At 49.1% G+C, this 23951-nt stretch overlaps 1 protein-coding gene across 1 annotated transcript in view; it reads left to right on the forward strand.

Annotated features, from left to right (window-relative positions):
* The window catches only part of MAML3 (mastermind like transcriptional coactivator 3), a 194069-nt gene extending 172940 nt beyond the window's left edge, over positions 1–21129 (forward strand). Inside the window, exons 3-5 of the mRNA XM_032186810.1 lie at positions 12537–12782; positions 14332–14419; positions 17794–21129. Coding sequence (XP_032042701.1) covers positions 12537–12782; positions 14332–14419; positions 17794–18785 — 1326 coding nt within the window. The 3' untranslated portion in view covers positions 18786–21129. The remainder of the gene's footprint in view (positions 1–12536; positions 12783–14331; positions 14420–17793) is intronic.
* The last annotated feature ends 2822 nt before the right edge of the window (positions 21130–23951 follow it).

Consider the following 23951-nt stretch of genomic DNA (forward strand, 5'->3'; position numbering starts at 1 on the left):
GTGCCCAGCACCTGGTGAAGACACAGCAGCCCTTCCTCTTCTGCAGCTGCATTTTGGTGTCGCTCTGAGCAAACTTGGTGCTGCTTGGTTTTCAGAAGGCCTCTGGCTATCGGGTGAGCTCAACCTGGGCTGCTGCTGCCTCTTGCAGCCGCTGCTGAGAGCCACGAGATGGGGGGCCCAGCGCTGCGGTGAGGAGCAGCAACGGGAGGGCAGGGACAAAGGAGAAGCTTTGAAGACCTGGGGCTCTGCCTTGTGTCTTCACTGAGTGGCTGGTCAAAGGAGCTGGAGTTTGCTGCAGGATCATTGCTGAAAAGTCACGGAGAGGAAGAATGGGTTTTATTTATGGTGGTCTGTTTCTTGCTGGGCATCACCACCACATCGTTTTTCAGGTGGTGCTTTTGGAGAGAGAAATGTCTCATCAGAAGCAGCGAGAAAACACGCCACCTCAGCTCAGAATCATGGATTATTTTGGAAGAAAGCCAGCAAAGAAAACATGCCACTTACAGTTAAATAAAGATAATAATGCTAATTGATAAATGTAAGGCAACAATACGCATCACTAATGTGTTGTGCCTGCTGAGGAGCTGAGTTGTTTTCCGTGGTGACAAACCAAATGCAGATCTGCAGGTTCTGCTACGAGTCGAAGTTGTTTGACAAAGTCATTGCCACACTGGCTGAGAATCACAAGCCTCTTCATAAAGCTGAGCTGCCTTCGTTAGGGGGCACAGCCACTGGGATAACCGTACAGGGACACGCGAGCGCTGCGGGGATGCTGCTGGAGATGTCCGTGGCGTGTAAGCTGCACAGCACTCGGGAGTCCTGACACTTCTGCCAGTGGTGTGGCCTTCCTGCTGTGGCTCTGGGTTTCCCACAAAGGAAATTCCCCAGATCACGCCCTGACTGCTGGCCCTCTCCAGCAGTCCCTAAACTGTCTCGGAGAAGAGCTCTGACAGTTTTGGAAAGCACTGGAGTTAGCCCACTGAATGCACTCATTGAACAGTAGGTCTGCATTTTTGTAAATAAAAAACCCTGCTCGTTTAATGTGCAGATAAATCATCAGTAGAGTCTTTCTGACTTTGTGCCTGTCTGTGATAACGCTCCCTTATCAGCATCATCTGCTACCTGTCTCCCAGCACTTGTTGGTAGCTGGTCCCTTTTGGTGAAGTGCAGGAAGATGCCAGCACGGGGAGGGACGGTGAGCGTTGGTCTGGTGGGCACTGCAGCGGCCAGTCTACATTGCAGGTGATACCTCAGCACTACACGTGTTCTCATGCATAGTATCTAGGAAATCAGCTTTGGCATCGCTAGGTTCAAGCCCAGTGAAAATTCAGCAAAACGTTGCCACCCAAAAGGCACAGCTCACCATTTTTGGTGCCTTCCACCCCTCCTGGCTTTTAGGGCAATATTTGATGACTGAGTTTGCTAACTAAGCAACTGCGCTGCTGCAAGCAGTGACCCAGCCCTGTTAAACTCGTCTTAAGTAAGACTGGTGATTCATTAGGTGCTTCCTAGTCTGTTCCCAGCTTATTGTAGTGTTGTAGGTGGTTTTGGAGGAAAAGAGTTTTAAGATGCTAATGACAGAATTACAGCTACAACCTAAGGGGAGGGGGAGGCAAACAAAAGAAGGATTCATTAGAGAACAAAAGAAGCACTGGAGGCTTTGAACCTAGGAGTCTCCCACACATTAACTAGGTGTACTGCCAATGTGCTACAGATGTGCATTACATGAACACATAAGGTAATGATACGTCTACAAAGGGCTGAATGTATCTGTTTGATGTTTTGTAGTGAATTATAGTCAAGCAGGTGGGAAGCTGCAAACTCCCCAGTCCCTCCATATGTCAGAAATAAGATCCTGAGAGGTCCAAAGATATCCTCTGCGGGTTTTGTCGCGTTGCAGCTTGCACTGGGACTGGCGTGCCCTCTGGAGCAGCAGGGATGTGCGGCACGCAGAGCCAGCAGCCAGCCCTTGCTTCGCTGGGTGGCACTGAATCAGCAGGAGCCAGGGTGTGAACAGCACCCGCGTCTAAACAAGGAGAAAAACGTGCAGTCGTACCCAAAATAATTGGGCAATTACTGAATGCGGTCACGGGAATGTGGCTGCTGTGCCTCCAACCCCGGGTGTGGCAGCAGGGAGCCCAAGCTGAGCTACTGTCATTAAAAAAGGGGATGTGTGAGCTTGCCCAGCAGTCTGGTTTGTGCTCCACAGCTGGAAATATGATGGCATCCGTGCCTGGGAGTTTCTCTGGTGCTCTCTGAGCAGAGCAGGGAGCTGTGGCTTTTGCTAATGGTTTCTACAGCCGTGAGGTTGGACTCCTGGTAGGGCTGGGCCAAGAAGACCTAAAGGGAAGGAAGAAAGGGGATGGGAGTCTTGGAGCTGCAGAAAGATCGGGCTGCGAATGAACGTACGGTGCAGATACCTACTGGTCTGCAGAGGTACAACCAAATTACTGCACGAAGATCACATTTTTCAGATGTAGATTTATTTAGATCTCGGCACGCACCTACACAGGGTTGGGTGTTCTGGTTCTGTTCCATCTCCAGCTATTGTACTTTGGTCTCTCGCGGAGCGTTTGTTACTGGGTCTGGCTAGGAAGGTCTTTAATTGCAGGTTTCTCCCTTTCTCACTGTACATTATGAAAAAATACAGTAAGAGCATGTGGATGTTGGACTAGAGGAGGTCACCAATAATCTATGCACCTGCCAATCCCATTAGCTCCTTTGGATTTTGCACTGTGGGGGCCTGGAGGAAATATGGCCTAAAAATAGCAGTCCCATCTTTATGAAAAGGAATCAGGCAAACCTTCCTTCAGCTGAGCCGCAGCTGCCGGAGCGCTGCGAGCAGCGGTAATAGAAAGCTGCAGCATGGAAGCACTTTTCTGTTCTCGGGAGGCTTGATTTTACAAAGGATAAAGAGTGATGGATGAGAGATCGGCCCTGTTTTAAGTTAAATAACTTCGATTACCACCTCAGAGGAAGCAGAGAGATTCTGTCACCCCATCAACATTTCAGCTGCGTGCGGAGCACAGCCCCGGTTTGGTGGCTGGGATTTTCAGAGTCCCCAGTGCTCTGCCACTTCCTGCTGTTTTTTCAGCTCAACATTTAGCTTTGGCACTCAGGGACACGGTCAAATTCACTGCGATGGGAGGGCCAGTGGTTGTGTTAATGAAGGGCACCGTTCTTTGCAAACAGCTTTTTCTTAAGAACTTCGGCCGAGCTTCTCTGAGGTTTGCATTTTTCCATTCTTTATTTTTTTAAGGTATCAAGATAATGAAATTACAAAGATGAAAGTGGGGGTGGGGGGAAGCCCAACCCAAAGCCTGTGAAATAATTGCTGCATTTTTTCAAAAAAAAAAAAAAAAAAAAAGTCTGCAGTCTTCATTCACGCTCCTGATAGCTCAAACAAGGCGCCGCATTTGAGTGGCAACTGCACCAATTAGCACCGCTGCCGCTGGTTTGTGAATTGCATGTGAAATGTAGAATTTGTCCAGAAGTGCTAATGCAAATTGCTCAACAAAAATGTGCCCTCTGTGTCAAGTCTTTTCACTTGTTCTGACACACTGATGTCTGCCCAGATTTCTCTGATCGGCAGATCCCTCTCTCTGCTGACAGCTACCAGAGCTCATAAAGCAATGGAAATATTTCTTGTTGCCATTAGCTGTGTTTCTGCAGAGCGGGTTACAAGCTACTGCTGGGACTGGCTACTCGCAGCACAGCATAATTTTGACTTGTATTTATAAGGCATCAGACTCCAAATTTCTACAATTAAGTGCTAAAAGCTCATTAAATGCCCAAGATTTTACCTGCCCAGGAGTTCAAAGACCTGGTGCCTGCCATGGCGGTAATTTGGTCACTTTGCATGAGTTCAGCATCCTCTCTTGTTGTATGGTGATAACCTTTGTGCCTTGCCACATGAGGCTGAGTTACAATTGCCGTGGGAGCAGTAACTTAGCATTTCCTGACTTTTTCAGCCTACGATATCTCATCCTAATATTGCATCCTTTAAAAGGAGAAGTGGAGCAAGGGCACATTGAAATTTTGGTGTTCTCACACTCACAGAATATAAAATAGCACACCTAGCTGTATGCAGACCTTCAGCTCTGTTGGTAACTGCCTGTGCTGTGCTGCTGACACCCCTGAGCCCAGGAGCCCCATTGTGCAGGGCTCCCTGCAGATGCAGGATGTAAATATGTTTCCTTCCCCCCAAGTGCTTCCAACCTGAGTGCAAGATGGGAGATAACGCAGGGAGACAAACACACCAGGGAGAGCAAGGAAGCAGAAGAGGCCGGCGGGCATCGTGGAGACAGGAACTTCTGCAAAACTCCTACAAATCTGACGGTGCTGGGTGCAGAGGTTGGGGTCAGATCTGTGTGATTCTGAGACTCTCCCAGAAATGAAGAGGAAAGTGTGAAGGCACTTCAATCTAGAACATAACACGTGGAAAAGAGGTGGCCGTGATGAGGTGGGCTCAAACTCTCAGCAGCGAACGAGTGTGCAAGGCAGGATAAGCTGCGACTGGGTTTGAAAGCAGAGAAGGGAGCTGAAATCCAAAAGGAAGGGAAGCCAAGAGAGGCTTGCAAGAGAGGGATGGCACAGCCAAGACAAAAGGGAAAAGAAAATACCCTGGGCAGCAGCACTCTGGCCTCAAGCAGAGTAAGATTGCAAGCACCAGGGTGCGAGGTGATGGGAGCCTGGCTGTGGGGCTCAGCAAAGACAACAGGCTATGGGCTGGGTGACAGGCGAGTGGTGGCGTTGTCCACGGGGACTGAAGCAAGGAGAGGAGACAGAGGGAGCAGGATTAGAGCCTGCTTGGAGAGCGAGCTTGCTCAGAGATCCTGGCAAGAAGGAGGGGAGAAGAGGGACGAGGACGCAGACCTGCAGAGCGGCAGTGGGAGGGTGAGCAGCGACTGACGGGTCTGAGTAACGCTGAGTAAGGGACGGAAGGTGTGGGAGACGAGTGGGAGCACTGGGGAGGGAGCAGGGTTCAGGGGGGGCTTGGTCAGCAGCGCTGGAAGGAGTTGACAGGCGATGGCAGCCAGCCTGGAGTAATTGCGCAGAGCCTCAGCCAGACAAAGGCTATTAGAGACTCTGTGATACTGGTTTCTGTGACAGGCAAGAAGCAAAAGCCTCTTCGGAAAAGAATCTATGTTGGAGATGGAGACTAAATTCAGTCCAAATCATATAAATCATAGGCAGCGCATTCGATAGGCTTGGAGATGACAGTGAGAAGACAGATAGGGTGGGAGCTGGAGAGGCACTTGGAGTCAAGCATAGTTTAGATATTTCTTTTTTTTTTAAAGCAGAAAGATATAGCATGCTTGTATGGTGAGGGGAAGGAGAGTGAAATCTTAAAGAATAAGGAGGCAGATGGGGGCAGGGGAGATGAGAAGGCAGCAGAAGCAGGAGGGCTGGGGAGCAGCAGCGAGGCCGCTGGAAGGAGGGGAGAGCTGGGCAGGAGGTGGAAGAAAACAAGTGGAGGGGAGGGAAGGAGGCAGACCGTGTCTTGATGCTGAGTTTCTCATGGGAGAAATCAGCACCATCCTGTGCAGGGACATAACTTCGGCAAAGGCAGGGGAAGGCAAGGCCTGGGGAGTGACCTGAGGGCTGCAGAAAGGCAGCTGGGACTGCGTGTGAGGGCTGGCTGGGCTGGCAAACCTGAGTAAGCGTTAGGAAGGGGAAAAAGCACTCATGGTGTGCAGGAAGCTTTAAAAAAAAAAAAAAGTTTTAAGCTTAACAAATAGGTAATTGTCTCAGAAGAGGTATTAAGGATATTCAGAAAGCCTCAGAAGTAGTGAATAAGGGCTTAATCAGCAAAGGAAGCCATGCCTTAGAGACCTCGAAGTCTGGGGACTGCCTAAAGCCAAGCTGAGTCAGAGCTTGCAAAAGAAATTAATTCTAGAGTAGGGGTTTCCTTTGCCGGATACATGAAGGAGACCTCAGAGAGCAGGGAGGAACCGTGCAGCGAGGAGCATGTCGAGGCTGAAGCCCAGGCACAGCCCAGGTCAGACTTGCTCGGCTCAGTTGTCATGAGGGCGAGCGAGGCTGGATGTCAGAACAGGGGCCGGGTGGCTCGTGGAAGCACAAAGAGCACATCCAAGGTGGAAGAGAAATCAAAAGGGCTTCAAGTGCTGGCACTGGGTGATGGGTAGCTTCGATTCAAGGACGTTGAAAGCACGAGCTCGTGAAATCACAGGCCTGGCACGCCACCCCAGCCACCTCGCCTTATCAGCTGCTGGTGTTCTGAAGCCACAGCAAAGACAGCGAGGCATCGCTGGGCAGCTGCAGCAGAAGACCGCTTCCCTTGGCCTTGCCAGCTACCTTTTGGAAACATTTGGCTCTCGGTTTCAGGCTGAAATACCACCTGCAGAGAGGCTGCACGGACAAGTGCCTGCAGCGACAAGGGAGTTACTCCAGCTCTTTGAAGCTGGTGTCTGACAGGGGAAGATCGTGGAATTTGTGCAGGAATCTTTACATTTATAGTGCTCATCACAAGCACTACTGGGGCTGCTTTGGTGCTTTCAGCAGTCACACACCGCAGCGGTACCGCGAGCACTAGGGACGTGGCACAGAACTAGGGACGTGGACAGAAGCCAGAGACAGAGTCACTGACAGGGCAGGAAGGTCCCCAGCGGCACGGAGAGAGCTACTTTGTGAGAGCCCCGAACCTTTGAGCTGAATTTTTCTGAGGATTTTTTGTGTTGTCTTGGCAGAAGCAGTGATATGGGGCAATTGCAGCCTCGTACCGATTTTTGAGGTAAGTCGCCTTCTGCATACGGGAAGGAGAGCATATGGCCCAGTGTGTTTATTTCTCAGCCAGGATTCTTTCGGGCTTGGCAAATTACACGCTTCTCGCCGAGGATCAACACCAGTGCCAAGTTTGGTTTTTCTAAAAATGAAAGGGATTTCATTTATCACAGCACAGGGGAAAGGATCTGAGAAACGTCCTTAAGCGCGAAAAATACCTTTTGTTTATCCTCAAACAAAACACCCAAGGGGAAATTGAACAAAAATTTCACTGAGAGTGAAAAAAAAAAAAAAAAAACACCACACAAACCTCTCCTCTGCAGCCATCCGCAGGAGATGTCGGTCAGACAGCCGTGGTGTGGGCCCCGGCTATCTGAGGGAAAGGGATGGCCTGGTAATAGTTGGGTGTTTGCTGCTGGAGCATCTTTTCCTGGTACCTGTGCTTTCCCCAGGCCCCCAGTTTTTCCCTGTACGTGGTAGAAGTTTTTCTTTCTCTCACAGCTTTTATTTTTATTGTGTCCTTTCCCCTCCGTTCCCCTTTTCACTGGCCCCGTGTGGCTGTTTATTTAAACCATTTGCCTGCTTTCATCTTCCGCTTTTCTTCTCTCCCCCTTCTCGGGGGCTCCCTCGCCGTGATTATCCTCGCACCTCACATCAGCTTTCCTCCCTTCCTCTGCCCTGTGGACTCGCAGGGGGCACTGGTTAAAGCTGCAGCCTTTGGCACTGCCATTTCCAGCAGGCACCGGCCTCAGGGCCTGGTGTCTCTGCCAGCTCGGCCCTCACCCGGTGCTGCTGCCAGAGCACCTCATGAAGGGTGAAGGCCTGGTAAATGTGCTGAGGGATCATCTCTGGTGCCCCGGGGACATGGCAGCACCTCTGGAGGGCCTCACCCCCAAAAACAAAACTGGAAAGTGGGAGCGATCTCCCCTGCAAAGGGGAGAAAGCACCAGGGCTGTTACTTGTAAAAGAGGAAACGAGCCTGTTTTAATTAATCTGGTTGAAGCTCAGTAGCATTTCTGAGTCCCGCCAGGATTTGCAGACTGCAAATGCCCTGCTGGGGCAGAAGTCGGTGCTACCAAACCGTGGTGGTGGAGTGACGAGACGCTCAGCCTTGTGCACTGTGAGATCAACTCCGGGCAGTCTTTAGCTCCGAAATGGTGTTGAGAAAACACTCGCTCATTTCCAAATCCTTTCTTATGTACTTTGTCCCCAGAAGTAAAGAAATCAGTCCCTCTGATGAACCCACACAACCCCAGAAGTAGCAGCCTGACAGATAGTGTTTGTTCTGCGGGAAGAATAAACTGCAGCGAAAAGATGGGGAGGAGAGATGCAGGGGAAGGGAGGGCAGAGGAAAACAAATTGGCTGCATGCAAAGGTTTAGCGTCAAACGTCAGAGGGATCTTGTTCACTCAGATACTATATGAAAGACCATGGCAACCGGGGGCCCAGAGAGAGGAGAGATTTGTAGCTGCTCCCCGGACTGGATGACAGAGGAAATAGGTGAAGCAATCCACCCTGCAAAGCCCGCTGGGGGCTGCGGAGTCATAAAACAGCCTAGCTGTCCCTTCACCCTGTACACGGGCTCATTCGAGGCAAAAAAAAAAAAAAAAAAAAAAAAAAAAAAAGTCTGAAGTGAATGGATTTGTAATTCAGTCAGATGGGACCATGCTGCTGAAGGCAGCTTTGCTGTGGGCAGCCAGATTTAGAAAGAGGGATTAAGATCCCTGCCGGACACAATAAGTAGCAACATTACAAGGAGTTTACAGGAAATGTTTTTAGGGGAATATAGGAGGGCGCGTTTACGTCGCTCTGAAAACACTGGGTGAGATTGTGTCTCATTGTCCATGGAAATGCAGTAATATTTTTGATCGCAGTAGTGGATTGGTGCCCTCCTTTTTTTACACCTTGAGTGCTGTGTTCAGCTTTGGGCCTCTCACTACCAGAAGGACATCAAGGCCCTGGAGTGTGCCCAGAGCAGGGCTACAAAGCTGGTGAAGGGCCTGGAGCACAAGGCCTGTGAGGAGCGGCTGAGGGAGCTGGGGGTGTTTGGTCTGGAGAAGAGGAGGCTCAGGGGAGACCTCATCGCTCTCTACAGGTACTTGAAAGGAAGGTGTGGGGAGCTGGGGGACGGCCTCCCTCACAGGTAACTAGTGACAGGACCAGAGGGAATGGCCTCAAGTTGCACCAGGGGAGGTTCAGGTTGGCAATGAGGAGACATTTCTGCTCAGAAAGAGCAGTCAGGCACTGGGATGGGTTGCCCAGGGAGGTGGTGGAGTCACCGTCCCTGGGGGTGTTCAAGGAAAGGTTGGACATGGTGCTTGGGGACATGGGTTAGTGGATGACATTGGTGGTAGGGGGATGGTTGGACCAGCTGAGCTTGGAGGTCTCTTCCAACCTTATCGATTCTGTGCTTCTGTGATCTACGTCTGTAGATATACACATGCACGAGCCGTAACGAGATCCCCGCGAGGAAGGGGCAGTGACGGCCAGAGAGGCAGCAGCGCGGTGCAGCAGTGCCAGCTGCCTCTGGTGCCAGGGAGCAGCAGCTCGGAGCTGCGCAGAGGTGAGGGCAGGCAGCGCTGCGCTGTCTCGTACATCACAGGCCGGTCGGCTGCACCACTAAGTTGCGTTTATCCAGAAAGGCTGTCGTCTCTGAAGACATCAGAAAGTGGAGATCTGCCATTTCTGGTGGGTAATGAAATCACGGCGTAAAAATGTGATTCTTCTTTCTGATTTGAATCTATCTTTGGCTTCCAGCCCTTGTATCTGGTTTTGCCTTCTTCACTAGATAAAAGAACTCTTTAAAGGATTTCTTCCCTCGTGAAGGTATTTTTATATGCCATGGTCAAAGCGTCTCTCAGCTTTCTTTGAGGTAAGCTAAATGATTGAGCTCTTTAAGTCTCTCACTGGAAGACGCTTTCTGCCTCAAATCATTTTTGTGTCTTCTTTTTCTGCTCTGGCTCTAAAATGTAGGTGCCTGACTGTACACATTTTTTCTAGCATCGTTCTTCTAATGCAGTATGCAGGATAAGCCACCTCCTGGCTTGTTTGCTCTTCTGTTCTCTGTATATTCAGGGGTTGCATTATTTCACATCATACCACAGAATGGCACAGCGAGCTCATGTTCGACTGTCTGTTTTGCACGTTAAGATGCTGCTTTAAAATCCTTGGTTTTTTGGAAAACACCTTGTCCCTTGAGGTGGCATACCCACCCCTGATGGTTTCTGGTCCTTGGGGTCCTGCTCTGATCCCTGGGCCTCCAGCAGAAGTGGTGTGAGCTGACAACATCTGAGGGCTGGAGGGCATCGTCTGGTGGTCCTTTTGCTGGTCCTGGCAGAAAATGGTGTGTCTGCTTTCAGCTGTGGTTGGGAGAATGGACGTCATGCAGAGGGAACAAATCGCTGGATGATAAGGAGGAGGCACGTGTAAGATTTGAGACAAAGAGGAAAATATCTTTTTTCCTTCCCCTTTATCCTCTTTTTGAAGTCACTGTACACACACACCACCCTGAACTCCGAGGAGGACCCCTCACTGCAGTAGATACTTAGAAATAATTCGGGCAGAGGTGCTGATGAAGCAGCTAGGTCCCTACAGAAGTTTGCCTTACTGGGTGCTCTACAGCTACGAAAACCTGCCCAGACATGTCATACAGACCATTTGGAAATTCTGCCTCTTTCTTGGCTCCGCGAATGGAAGCTCGACTCTTCCTAAATCCGGTCTTACTCCCAGGTGCAGAGCACTCAATCCTGTCCCTGGGCTGCATTGGAAGGGGGTCGCCGAGACTGTGGGGAGCACGGGGGTCCCGCTGGGTTTGGAGCCGGGCACGGCTGCCATGCAGCAGCAGGTGAGGAGCTCTGCTCCCGGACACCAGGGAGCATTTTCCTGCTGGCAGGGGCTTTCTGCCCGGGCTGCGCTCCTGTTTTCGGGACACACAACCCAGGGCTGCTCCCGGTGATGTCAGCAGAGCCTTTCATCATTGTTTGGGAAGAGCTTTGGCCAAAAAAAATGGAAAGGAACAGAAATATTCCGGGCGGGAGGGTGGTGTTCTGGCTTGATGAAGAACGCCTGGCCTTAGATCTGTTATTAAAGCTGGAAACAGGAAGCTTTTGCTGTGAATCGCCAAACTCCTGTACCCAGGAATGGCTGAGCGCACCGCTCTGGAAGCGACACCCCCGTGCTAATCTTCGTGTTTCCTCCAGCTGCCGCATGGGTTCGTGTCAGCTGGCGGGGCTTCCTTCGGGGCTTTCTTCCCTTCCCGACCCCGCAGCTTGCAGCATAATGCCCTGCGGGACCGAGCTTCCGCGTGCGCACGCAGCGAGCCAGGACACAAGTCCTGCAGCAAGGCTCTTTTGAGGCAGATTCAGCCGGGTTTGGGGCTGCAGCCCTGGCAGCAGCTGCGCACAGAGGGTTGGGGGAGCCCCTGCGGGTGCCACCTCCGGCTCCCGTTCCCCCCCCCCCGGTTCCTTTCCCTTGCAGTAGCTGCAGCAAAGGCTCCGTGACTTGGCAGCACGGCCTCGCTGCTGCCTATAAATGGAAGCAGTTGGCTGGCCTCCCAGTATCACACGAGATAGCCCTGTGCAGCCTTATGCAATCCCCGGCCTGATGACTTCATCGAGAGCCGGGGGGGACGGGGTGGGAGGGATCCTCAGAAGGGTGCTGCGCGTCCCCCCAGGCCCCACGGGACGGGGACGGTGGCAGGGTGAGGGCAGCGAGGGGAGCGTCAGGCCACGAGCCCACAAAATGTGGTGTGAGGAAGGAAAGGGGGGGATGTGGGAAGGCTGTTGGGGTGGGGAGGAAACTTTCAGACCGGGGGGATGTGTACATTGGGAAGGGAAAGCAGCCAAGTACCGGAGAGCTGCCTCTCAGCAGGGAGCCCTTCGGGAACTACCGGTGCAAAGTAGAGATGTGGACAAATTGTATTTTCTTGTTATTACCTCAAAAGGGTCCTTGAAAACCTGACCTTTGTGACCCCGAGCTGAGCCAAGCCGTGCTGCCCCGGTCTGGCAGCGTCCCCTGGTGCCGATCCGATCTGAGCTGTGCCGAGCCGGGCAGCAGCATGGGGAGATACGGGGGAAACGCGGGCTGGGGGAGGAAGGTCGGAAGGAGAGGGCTTCCACAGAGACTCTGGCATCCTTGCTCCCTTCTCTTTTTCTTTTCCCAGCACTAAGAGGCAGCTGGGAGCACAAAGAGAAAGCAGGGGGGGTAGGAGAAGGTACCTGTGGCATCACAGATGCTTGTGTCCTTCCAGTGACGAGCTTTTGGTCCTTAGCTGTGGGGTGAAAATCATAAATAAAGACGTTGTGTGCATAAATCCTGAGCTTCTGGTGCAATATAGGGGGAATTAGGGCTGTCCACTGTGTGTGCCTACAGCCTCAGCTCCTGAACCCAGAGGCCTGCGTGATAATGCTGGTGTGGGGAAAGGGAAGGAAGTGGGAAGGGAGAGAAACGAGGTTTATTATCCCCATGATGACAGAGGAAAACCTTGGAAAAACATCTCTCTCGGGTTACTTAGCCTGAGTGATAATAAACCTAGTACCCAATTCTGGTATCCTATTATTAGCGAATTGTCAAGTGCTCTTGCTTTATCTGGGGGGCCTCTGAACTCCAGGTTACGATGTGAGAGCCGAGGAACCTGCCACCTGCAGCAGACAGCGTGTGGCACAAGCAAGGACTCTTACTTTCTTCCAGCTCCAGTCCTCGCCCACAGACTCGAGGCATATTGTTAACCAACCGTGATTTCCCCAGCCCGCGAGCGCCCTCAGTAACGAGGCTCTCTCTCTCTGTTTGTGCAGGAGCAGCACCAAGTGGGATTGTCTCGGACCACAGCACCTATGCAGCCTTCCGTCCCACCGGGCTCCAGCAGCGTGGTCACAGGCACGAGCTCCGGGGGTCCCTTCCTGGGAAACCAACCGCAAGCAGCCATCATGAAGCAGATGCTGATTGAGCAGAGAGCCCAGCTCCATGTGATGGAGCAGCAGAAACAACAGTTTCTCCGAGAGCAGAGGCAGCAGCAGCAGCAGCAGATCCTAGCAGAGCAGGTACAACGTCTGTTTGTCTCGAGCTCTGCAGCACGTGCTGGTATGGCAGCATGGGTGATACAGGCAGTACAACACCAGCCCTTCCTTTTACAGTCAGTAATGCTCTCTCTGTGGCTTACATCATGTTTTTTTCAGCAGTGGTTATCAAAGAAGAGGCATCTGCCTCAGTCCTGCCATGACCTTGGCAAATACTACGCCTTTTCCTAGCTGTGGACATGGCAATTGCATGGGGTTTTAGACACTGGGAAAGTTAGCTCTTAACCTGCTATCTCATGATGTGTTTAGTCTGGCAGAAGCAGACTGGTACAGTGAGAGTTGCTGCTGCTCTCCCCTGTAATCAGGCTCTGCTTTAACTGGAGTTAGAACTTGCACGTGTTGTATAGCCGTAGGAGTACTGATAGCCTTCCCCTTGTTGCATGGTCCGTATGAGAAAGAGAAGAATTCTCCCCCAGTGAACAGGAAGGATGCTCCTAGAAATACTCAGGTAGAAGATGCATGAATTGGTCCAGGGGTGAACAAATGCATTGTGAGGATGCAGTAATGATCCCCACACATGCATCAGGCCCATTCAAGTGCATACACCTGGGAGCCAGTCACTGAGAAGACAAGTCTAAAAGTCAGTCCTTAAGCTCTTGGCTTTTAGGTGTGTGCCCAATGAGGTTTCCTTTATCTTTTTGATCATTTGTAGCACATGTTTATGAACACGGGGATTAGTACTTGCTTCTTTCCCGTCTTTGCCATTCCCTTACCTTTGTTACTCAGCTTTGGTTTTGAACAAAGCATTTGTACAGCTTTAGATGAAGTGAAAAGATACCCCATTCTAGTAACTGCTTAGTCAAGTATACTCTAGGCTTTGAAAGCTCTGAAAGCTTGTTTTTCTTTTTTAAATAGCCCTCAATTCTGTTTTAGATGCATGAGTATTCATAGAAAATAACCACGGAAGGACCAGTGTGGTCTGGATCAAGCGATGGAGGCATTTTGCAATTGCCAGCTCCCCAGATATCATTCACTGAAATACAAGAAGAAATGTGCCTTAGTAGCCATTTCTGGTTTGGCTAGGTAATGGTCGTAGGACACGGTTCTCAGATGAGGATGCAGTATTGCTTGCAGCTGAGTGCAGGTGGGCTGCAGTCCGCTACCAGGAATAAATACATCCAGACCTTGTCAGGGCTCAGGAAAGGAAGGGGTGCATGGATACAGCTGCACTTAGACCTAGGTGAACGCAGATATCTCATATCCCTCCCTCTCTTTTCAGCGTGAAGACAGTCCCATTTGCACTTTAGAGGTCAAGATGAAGTGCTTGTAAGCAAGGAGAGTTGATGTTAGCCTCAGTGCTTATTCCTTTCTGAACCAGAAGGAGTCCATGTGCTGAGTAGCCCAAGTACTCTCAGGAGCACTCTTCAGTTGACTCTGCTTGTCTCCAGAACAGCTTGCTAGATAAGAAACACTGCAGTTCTGCTGCCGTACTCTTGTCACCAGCCCTTTTCCAGCTCTCTAATTAATTAATCATCTTTTTCTCTTCTGCTTTCTTTCCCTCGTTCATTTTCAGCAGTTGCAGCAGCAGTCACATTTGCCTCGGCAGCACCTGCAGCAACAGCGGAGCCCGTATCCAGTGCAACAGGTCAATCAGTTCCAAGGTAAAAGTCATGCTCTTTTTCCTAGATTGGAGACAAAGTATGTCCCTGCAGCGGGCATTTGAAAGTTCTTGTGTTTTGTGAGGACATTTTGTGTTTTGTTAAGCAGTGTGCCAGAACAGCAAGGCAGGCTGTTGCACACTTGCGCATACTGCATATTTTACAAAAGGGAAATGACCAGTTTTGAATATTTAGTTATGTTTCTAATTTCCTTTCTGCTCCACTCAGCAAAAGCTGCATTTTTCATTTGACATCAGTTTTGTCTCCTTGATTCCTGTGTTCTATGGATTCATCTTGTTTGACTTCACTCATCCTACATTTTTTTCAGCTATTGTCTCTCCCTGTATCCTGGTTTTACTCCTCTTCATTTCCCACTTTGTTTAATTTGATGAGCAGGGACTTTCAGAGAGGTCATCCTTATCTAGAGAATGACCAAAAGAAATGTCTGATAAATGCCAGGTGTGGAAAATATAGAGAAATATCTGAGATGAAAATGGAGATTTTTGTAATGAACACAAAAAAGCAAGTATTATTTTGGTGTGCTCATAAGTAATTGAAGAATGCATGGACAATCATTTTGGTTTAGGAAAAAAAAACGTTAATTCTGAGCTTCTTAAGTGCAAAACATCAGCTGAATGTCTTCACTGACCATGGATTCTAAATAAACGTGGAAGTAACATGTTCAGTGCTGTGTATTCATGACAGTTTCACTTAACTGCAACAGAAAACAAGAGAGGCAAGCATATTGCAGTTCTAGTGTTCAGGAAGTGAACAGGCAGCCAAATCCTCTGCTGATATATAACAGGGTGGCTCTTTCTAATTGCCTTCTGATTCTTGTCTTTGGCAGCATAAATTCTATATGAAATGATTTTTTTTCCCCAATAATTAATTTGCAAAATCAAAGTGTATGTGTGTGCACAGTCATGCATTATTTGAGAAGCATATGTAACATCTTTCTATACTAATGCTTCTTTGAATCCTTGCCTTCATATGTATTATTTAAAAGAAATGCAGAAGAGAGTTCAGGCTAATGTGTGACAGAGCAAGGAATTCATTTTCATAAATGAACTCATTTAAATACAAATATTTCACCATTTTTTCTGTTTAGTCACGGGAACGCAATCCAGTGCAGTAGGTTATGTGTGAGTGAGACCAGAAGGTGGCCCAACATCTTAAAATCTGTTACATCTCTCTTTTAACTGCTTCTTGTCTGAACTCCTGCCTCTTACGCAGAGCACAGTAGTATAACGTGAACCACCTGCTGGTAGTGAGTCCCTTGGAGGTTTTCAATGCCAATTTCAATTCAAAAGTAGCTAGAGAGACATTAAATACATTTTTACCATTATCTATACACTTCAGCACTTGATGGAATCACTGTAAAAAAAGACATCTTCTAACCTTGGAGGAAGGAGATGATCTAAATTAAAAAATATATATAAGATCAAGGGGACCCCAGTGCCAATCACTAAAAAAACAGCTTACCTGCAACATAGATAAAATAAAAGCTGCCAACACATTTGCCCTGTGCAAGTGAGATCAAGATGGACTCTCTTCATGCTAAAAAAAGGTTTGTTTGTCTATATGTTGGAGAGTTGAGCTAACAACATCCTCCAGAAGCTTGTCCTGCTGCAAGAAAAAGGAGGTGTAGCCATCCACTGCATGATGTGTGTGAAACTATGGGAATGACACTTCCTTTCTTTGTACCCATTTCTCATGGTAACCCAGCCAGCTTAAATAGCAGGGCCTAGTATCCTCTGCTCTCCACAGACATTCAGGTATGTTGTCTGCTACAGCAGCTAGGGCTGATTTAAGAGCATTCTGATTTTTCATACAGTTTCTGACTCTTGCAGCAACTTTTTAACGTCTACGTTTTGCATGTACTAATATTTGAGCTGGGAGTAATTGCGTGCATCGTGCTGTTGGAGTATACCTGCAGAGTATTTTATTTAGTTCGGTATGGTATTGACTCAAAACCACAATGAACCCATGGCATCATCAGAGCTCCGGTAATTGTTTTTAAATAAAGGTAGTAAATACAGAAGCATATTGGCTTCCCAGAAATCGATAGCTTCCCTCACCCCTCAAAGGAAGACACAAGCATAGTTCAGTTATCTGCCATGGTGTGGAATTTAACAAGGTTAGGATTTTCTGGTTTCCCATCACTGGCTGAAGGTGGACTAAAATGTGCTTATAATATCGATTCACTAATACACTCTCCTTGCTTTAAATGTCCACAAAAAACAATTTTTCTTCTTTCCAAAGATTTAATCAGTAACAATGATATAGAAAATCCATTCATTTATGCCTCCTGAGCTATTAAAAAATTGATTGGCCTTCTGAGTCTGACATTTCCATTTTCAAGGCTTACTTTTGAAAGACAATGGATATATTCAAAAGAGAGCTTCAAACAGTTAACTGAAGTTCAGCTCTTTTGCTTCCATTGAATGCAAATGGAAGGTTTTGCATTTGCTCAGTAGAAGCTGATTTAGGTTTATCTGAAGAAGATTGAGTGCTACCAAATGACGGTGTGCATGCAACTTTCCAAAGTCTTAGGGACTAATTTTTGCACAGAGGAGTGTGCCTGTTGTCACTCACCCAGAGGAAAAGAAAAACACCAAAAAAAAAAAAAAAAGAAAGTCTCATATTTACTTTTGAAAGGGAACTTCTACTTCTAGGTCACTCAAAAAATAAAAAATAAATTTTTGGTGACAGGTAACAGAAAGACAGGCCTATTTTACCCCTTCAGCACCAGTGTCTTTATAACGTAAGTACCTGAGCAGCGTATTATCAGGAGAGCAACCATGGCTATAATCATATACCAGATATGGAATCACGTTGCCTTGATGCTTCTAGAATTCAAAGCCATGAATCCCTTCGGGTACGAATCCCAGAACAGTCATAACTGAGAATTACTCAGTGAGTAAATCATTGGCCTTTTGACCTTGCCGGCCTTACGGGAAATTAGGCTGCCCGTCTGTATCGACAGTACTCTGCTGAGCAGTGTCCCACTTAACACACTGAATGCATGACACCATCAGTGATTCCTGTTTAGGGTAGCACTCAAGCTGTGTTACCTCTCACTTCCAAGAAGGGGCTTGGTGGGTCAGCACTGAGGCTGTAGCCACAGTGATGTGGAGGACGCATAATCTCCAAAATGCAGCTAACAATAGGCAGCAAGTGTGTCTCCCAAGGACAGTTAACCTAGTTCTCTGCTAAACTTCGCATGAAACAATATCCACTCCAAAAGCACAGCAACCTGAAATCCTTCTGTGATGCAGGAGGCTCCCACGGATTCTCTCTTATGCAAAGGCGTGTTGATTTGTGTAAGTTTTACAGGATTGTGGTTCTTTCTTAACCTTGCTGCCTTTTTGGTGTAGGTTCTCCCCAGGATATAGCAGCTGTGAGAAACCAAGCAGCACTCCAGAGCATGAGGACATCCCGAATGATGGCCCAGAATGCGAGCATGATGGCGATGGGTCCTTCCCAGAACCCGAGCACGCTGCCCACCACGGCAGGCCAGTCAGACATGAGCATGGCTCCTTACAGCAACGCCTCTTCCAGCCAGCCAGGAATGTACAGTATGAGCACAGGGATGAGCCAAATGTTGCAGCACCCAAACCAAAGTGGCATGAACATGGCACATAACGCAGGCCAGGGAACAAGGCAGCCTGCCTCCGGACAAGCGGTGGGAATGGTCAGCAATTTTGGTCAGAACATGCTGGTAAACTCTGCTCTTCCCCAGCATCAGCAGCAGATGAAAGGACCGGTGGGCCAGGTCTTACCCAGGCCACAGGCACCACGACTTCAAAACCTGATGGGGACTGTCCCACAAGGAACACAAAACTGGCAGCAGCGAGGCTTGCAAGGCATACCTGGAAGGACTAGCAGCGAAATCGGGCCTTTCAATAATGGCACAACGTACCCAATGCAGCCCGGGCAGCCAAGGCTGTCCAAGCAGCATTTCCCGCAGGGACTTAACCAGACAGTTGTGGACTCGAGTGGGACAGTGAGAGCCCTGAACCCTGCGATGGGGAGACAGCTGCTGCAACCACTACCAGGGCAACAAGGAGCCGGCCAGGCCAGGCCAATGGTAATGCCTGCAATAAGCCAAGGGGTACCCACGATGTCTGGTTTTAGTCAGCCTCCTACGCAGCAATTGCCAGGTGGTAACTTTGCTCAGAGCGGCCAAGGCCAGGCCTACGAGAGGAATCCCACTCAGGACATCTCTTACAATTACAGTAATGAAGGAGCAGGGGGGTCCTTCTCCAGTTTAGCAGAGGGTGCAGACCTCGTGGACTCCATCATTAAGAGCGGACCAGGGGATGAGTGGATACAAGAACTTGATGAGTTGTTCGGAAACCCCCAGTGAGTGGGCTTGTATAGTCTGGAGCTTTGGTTGTTACGTTTGGAAAAAAAACAGAGTTGGATGTGCTCCCCATCCTTGGATTGTTGGTTTTTTTGTTTGAATTGGTTTGGCTTGGGGTTATTTTGTTTGTTTTCTTTTGTGTTTAATCGTGCAAACCGAGCTGATCTGTAGCCAACGTTGGAAGATTCAGGTGACGATGGAAACATCGGTATCACAAGACTTCCACGAGCAATCTCCGTTGCACGGCAGCACCCGCTGCACGGGTGTGGGGCAGGATGGGGAAACTGGAAAAGCCAGCGGATGCCTCGGGTAGGGAAAACTTGGTCTTTCCCGACTGAAGTGAGGCTTCATTGCACAATGGTGTGGGGTGGTCCCAATATCTCCCACCTCATGTAGCTGTAAAGGCCGCAACTTTCAGAGTAGCAGTTGAAAGCGGCCAGGAGCAAAGCCTAAAGAAGCCCACAGGTGATTGCACAGGCCCCGGTCAGAAACGGGCTTAGCGCTGGGTATAAAAGGCCTCAGAGAGCCACGGACGGGCTCTGGGCTGTCAGAGAGGACACGCAGCACACAGGTGACAGACTGAAAGTCACAGAGAGGTCACCATTTTCACTGCAGAGCGATAAAAATCCAATAGAGGTGTAGCAGAACATAAACTTGGCAGTACAGTGAGGACAGTTTGATCACAGGCTGGAGATGGCTTCGGTGGGTGGGTTAACGTAATGAGCTATGTGGTCCCCTTGGGACTTGCAGTAGCACATCCCTGTCAGAGCACTTTGCTCTGCTGTATCTGCTATATCTGTGCCTGCTGCCTGGGAGAGCAGAACAGCAGCTGAGTGGTGTTAAAGGGCTACAAGGTACCAGTGAAGGTCTTAAGCAGGTCCCTGTCTCTCCTCCCTCTCCCATATGTTTTCATATGTTCCCCTCCTGTCCTTCAGTGTAAAACAAGGTAAGCTCACTGCACTTTTTCTCAGGTGAGCAACAAACACCACAAAGGGGCAGGGAGCAGAGGAGAAGGAAGGAGGGAACGTACAGGGAGGGCCTGGCAGGCAGAAATGAGTTTCTTCTCTCTTGAAAAGTGCAAGATTGGCAGGTAGTGTTACCATGGGGTGTCTGGGCTCTCGATTTGACATTATGTGCTACCTGGTCTTCTGTTTTAAGCAGGTGCTTGGCCTAATCTCCCTGGCTTGCTGGAATAAAATTCAGTGCGGTATTTGAAAAATGGGAACTAAGGAGGGACTACAGCAAAGAGCATTCATGAATGGGTAAAATAGTTGATATAGGTATTAAAAACACTGGGTCTGCCCAAATATACTTATAAGCAACAGAGATGTATCACTGTCTCCACTGCCTATCTCCACTGTGTGGACCGGCGCTGAGCAGCGCTGCAGTGAAGCGGTGATACGGCTTCCAGAGACGCCGGCCATTCTGAATGCCTAAGGCAGCGGTTCCCAAGCCGTGGTCTGAGGGCGAGGGAAGCTGTCCTCAGAAACCTGCCATCTTTTCAGCTGGGAGCTGGCCACCAGGGTATGTGGGGGTGCTTAAAAAATGGTAACAGCGATCCACAGCCCGAAAAGTTTGGGAACTGATGCTGGCCTCCAAGAGCACGTTATGTGCTCTGTGGTGAGAACATCTCCGGTGTACACATGCTGAAGGCCACAGGAGCGAGGGGCTCGGTACCTGGCACCTCTGTGTCCTCCCTTCCCCTGCGGGGTATCACTGTGCATCGCTTGGAGGAGCGGGGCCAGGCGGGCCTGGGGCCACCCCAGCACCCGGGTACGTTCCCTGCGGTGCTGCGACCCCTCGCAGGGCCTACCCAGACACGGGTTAAATGCTGTACTGCAGACAGGACAAGCTGTGTTTTTAACTTGGACTAGCTGGCCAGGGCGAGCTGTCAGTTCAGCTTGCCTTGCCCACCGATTTTTTTAAAAAATCCTTTAGTTAGCATTCTTTTATCTAACCCCTTTTTAAAACACAGCCGAGGCCCCATTCCAGTTCCTGCTGAAGATGACAGGGCTTTGCCTGGCCACAGCTTCAGCTGGAGCTGGGCCGGGCCCTAACACAGCGCAGGACAGCACCAGCCACAATTTGCAGTCCACAACCACCTCGTGGGCTTGTAGCAGGACGAGCCTGAAGGAAGGGGCAGCAAGCAGGGAGCCGGGCACACAGTGGCCAGGGGTTTGGGGATGCACAGCCACCACCCCGCAGCCCCAACCAGGCATTTCCATGCGTTAGGCAGATGCAGGCTTTGGTGAATGAACGCTGGTGAACGCCGAGCCTCTGTTATTGTAAAGCTTCCTCCAAATACTCCGTACTGGGACCAAGTACTAGAGAGGTAGATTTTAATAGATTTGGGGTTTTGTTTCTTTCTTTTTTTTTTTTTTTCTTACTATGGTGCTGATGTATATGTAATGTTAAAAAAAAAAAAAGTTATTTGTAAATATGTTTTTACAATTCTACAGATATCACTGGGTCTACTATCTGTAAAATATATACATATAAAAATATATATATATACTGTTTGTTTAAAATAGAGTATTTTTATTTCATTCCTTAACTCATCCTTACTGCAGTGGTATTGCACTTCAGATGACGTCTAATTACTAATTTGTACTGTATCCCTGATGGCAACTTGCTCCATTTTATTCAGATTTTTCTAGTTTTCTGTTTTTACTTTGTACATTAAGCATTGCTTATTTCCTTTTAAGACCTGTACAGAGCTCTGAAAATGTAGAAAAAAACTGATGTTAACATACCACTTTTAAAGAAAAAAAGAAAAAGGATTAAAAAAAAACAACAAACAACAAACAAATAAAAGATGGTTATCTGAGTCTTATATAAGGCTGGTTTGTGGGATTATGTTGGCCCTGATGGTCCTGCAGGCTGCCCTGGGGAGAAGGGAAGGGGCCCCCAAAGGCTGTGCCAGCAGTGGAGCTATGGCACCTCAGTGGCACCCCTACATCCCTGAAGGTTGGTGGGTGCCCACAGGGCGTGCTGGAGGCAGCAGCCACAGGTGACTGCAGTTAGCTGCCAGGGGGTTAATTGCACAGCCAGGTGTAGGCCATTTCTCTGAGGTCATTGTACCTCAGCGAGGTGTGCTATAAAAGCCCATGGGTGGGGGTGAGGCAAGGCCTATGCTTGGGCAATTGTTATGGGGGATCCTCTGGCTTCCTTCAAAACCTCCCCAGGTTCCTGCCTTTGCTCAGCCAGCACCATGTGGTAAGGAACCACTTTGGGGGGAGGGCGCAGGGTGTAGAGTCTTGTGGCTGTAGTCTGGAAAGGTGAGGTGAGCTGTTCAAGGTAAATCCAGGTGGGCTTCAAGACCCTACACCAGTATCTCCATGTTTCCACCCTACTGGAGGGTCCCGGCAGATGGGGTGCTCTACGCGCAGCTTGCAGAAGACCGGCTGGTTTGGGCAGCGTGTATGGCTGGGCTCCAAGTAAAGACTTCAAGGTGAGGTTCCCCTTCTCTCTTTCCTGTCAGACCTTTGCTGTTTTAAATGCATCTCCTAGCAGGTGAGGCTCCTGTTGACCCTGTTGCACTCCAGCTTTGTGCTGCTAGATGATACCTTGTGGCCTCACCCTGTGGCTTTGGGCATGTGAAATTGTCTCTGTGTGATAACAGCTTGTTCCTTTCTGGTGTAGATGGGTTATGGGAAGCTATCCATAAACATGGCAGGCATTATAACAGGTAAGCTTTGAATGGAATAGTGCTCAGATGTCTGCTTCTGAAACTATCAGCAACCTCTGGGCCTCCTGTAATCTGTGTTTCAGGCCTGTTGGGTGATTTGGAGCTTTGTCCTGGTTTTCCTTAAGGTGGCAGCGATTCCTGCTGCCCATCACTGTCTGAGGCCTCGCTGGCAGGAGGGTTTGCTGCCTTTCTGCCCATGGGAGGACAGTAAATGGAAGCATTCCCAGTGATCACTGTGGTTGTTGAACCTGGTCCTGTTTTGCTTTTTCCCTGTACCCAAGTGCCAGTGAGCTGCCTGTTCACTGCTGTGATCTGCTCTCCCCTCAACAGCCTGTATTGCCCCCCAGTCTTACACCTATCTACTTGTTTCCTTTATTGTTTCTAATGCTACTTTGGCCTTTACCATACACAGGTACTAAATTATGCACCTTAATCATGTTAGAGCGACTGTGAAGTGCTAGCTTCTGCACATGCAATGTGTCTACTTTTTTTTCATGTGGAAGATTATTGGGAACCTGATCCCACACTCGATTATTTTGGGCTTGGGTTATCAACCCTTGCAGATTTTCAGAAAGACTGTGTTCTCTGTACAGGCCTGCCTGAACAGAGCTGTAAACATGGTTAGTGTTTTTGGTCAAATTCTATATTCAGAGGCATAGCAGGGAAGGCTTCAGCTTGCTGGCTGTAGCTGGCATGAGTATATTCAGCATTCCCTGTGTAGTTTGAATTATCAGGAGCTACCAAGACAGTCAGTTATGGTCTTTGCATCTCTGTTCTTCTACACAGTTTAAATTTGTCATCAGCAGACTTTAAGCCCTTGGTGCTAAGCCATGACTTCCCCCCCCTCTCTTAGCAGAAAGCTGTTTTCATAGTCAGTTTGCTTTTCATTGTCACTTTGTTTCCTAGGACTTTGGCCATGCTGGGACATTGGTTTAATCTTTCCCACACCCCAGCCATCTGTGCCCTCCTGGGAGACAATGAAGGAGACCCAATTGTTAGCTGAGCATCTGTGCCTTCTCTTTGTCTGGGCTCGGTCTCCCTCCTGCAAGTGGCACATTGTGGGGACAGCCTGTCTTGAGAGGCTTTGTGTGAGAGCTGGGATCTGCGTACAGGAGGGCCCCACTTCTACCAGAACGGTGTTTGAGCATGTGCTGAACTGTAAATGTGTGTATAAAATCAAAAGGCCTTCGCAGAAGTGTAGGGTCAAGTGCAGCTTTCAATGTCTTGCTGAAGAAAGCAGTGTTTCAGTATATGCTTAAGCAGCCTCCTGCAGTGGGATTGGATATACTTGCAAAGCTGGGACCTTGCAGCAGCATAGTGCATCAAATCATTTTCTTATGTTTGTGCAGAATGGATGGCACTGCTGGTGAAAATGAAGAGGAGTGAAGGAGGACTACACTGGAGGCACTGAGAAGGCCGAAGGATGCTGGGTAAGATGGACTCTTGCTTGCAGTGCCAGTTGGAACTAAGTTTCTTAGAGC

The sequence above is a fragment of the Aythya fuligula genome, chromosome 4 (genome assembly GCF_009819795.1).
Source record: "Aythya fuligula isolate bAytFul2 chromosome 4, bAytFul2.pri, whole genome shotgun sequence".
Lineage (NCBI taxonomy): Eukaryota > Metazoa > Chordata > Aves > Anseriformes > Anatidae > Aythya > Aythya fuligula.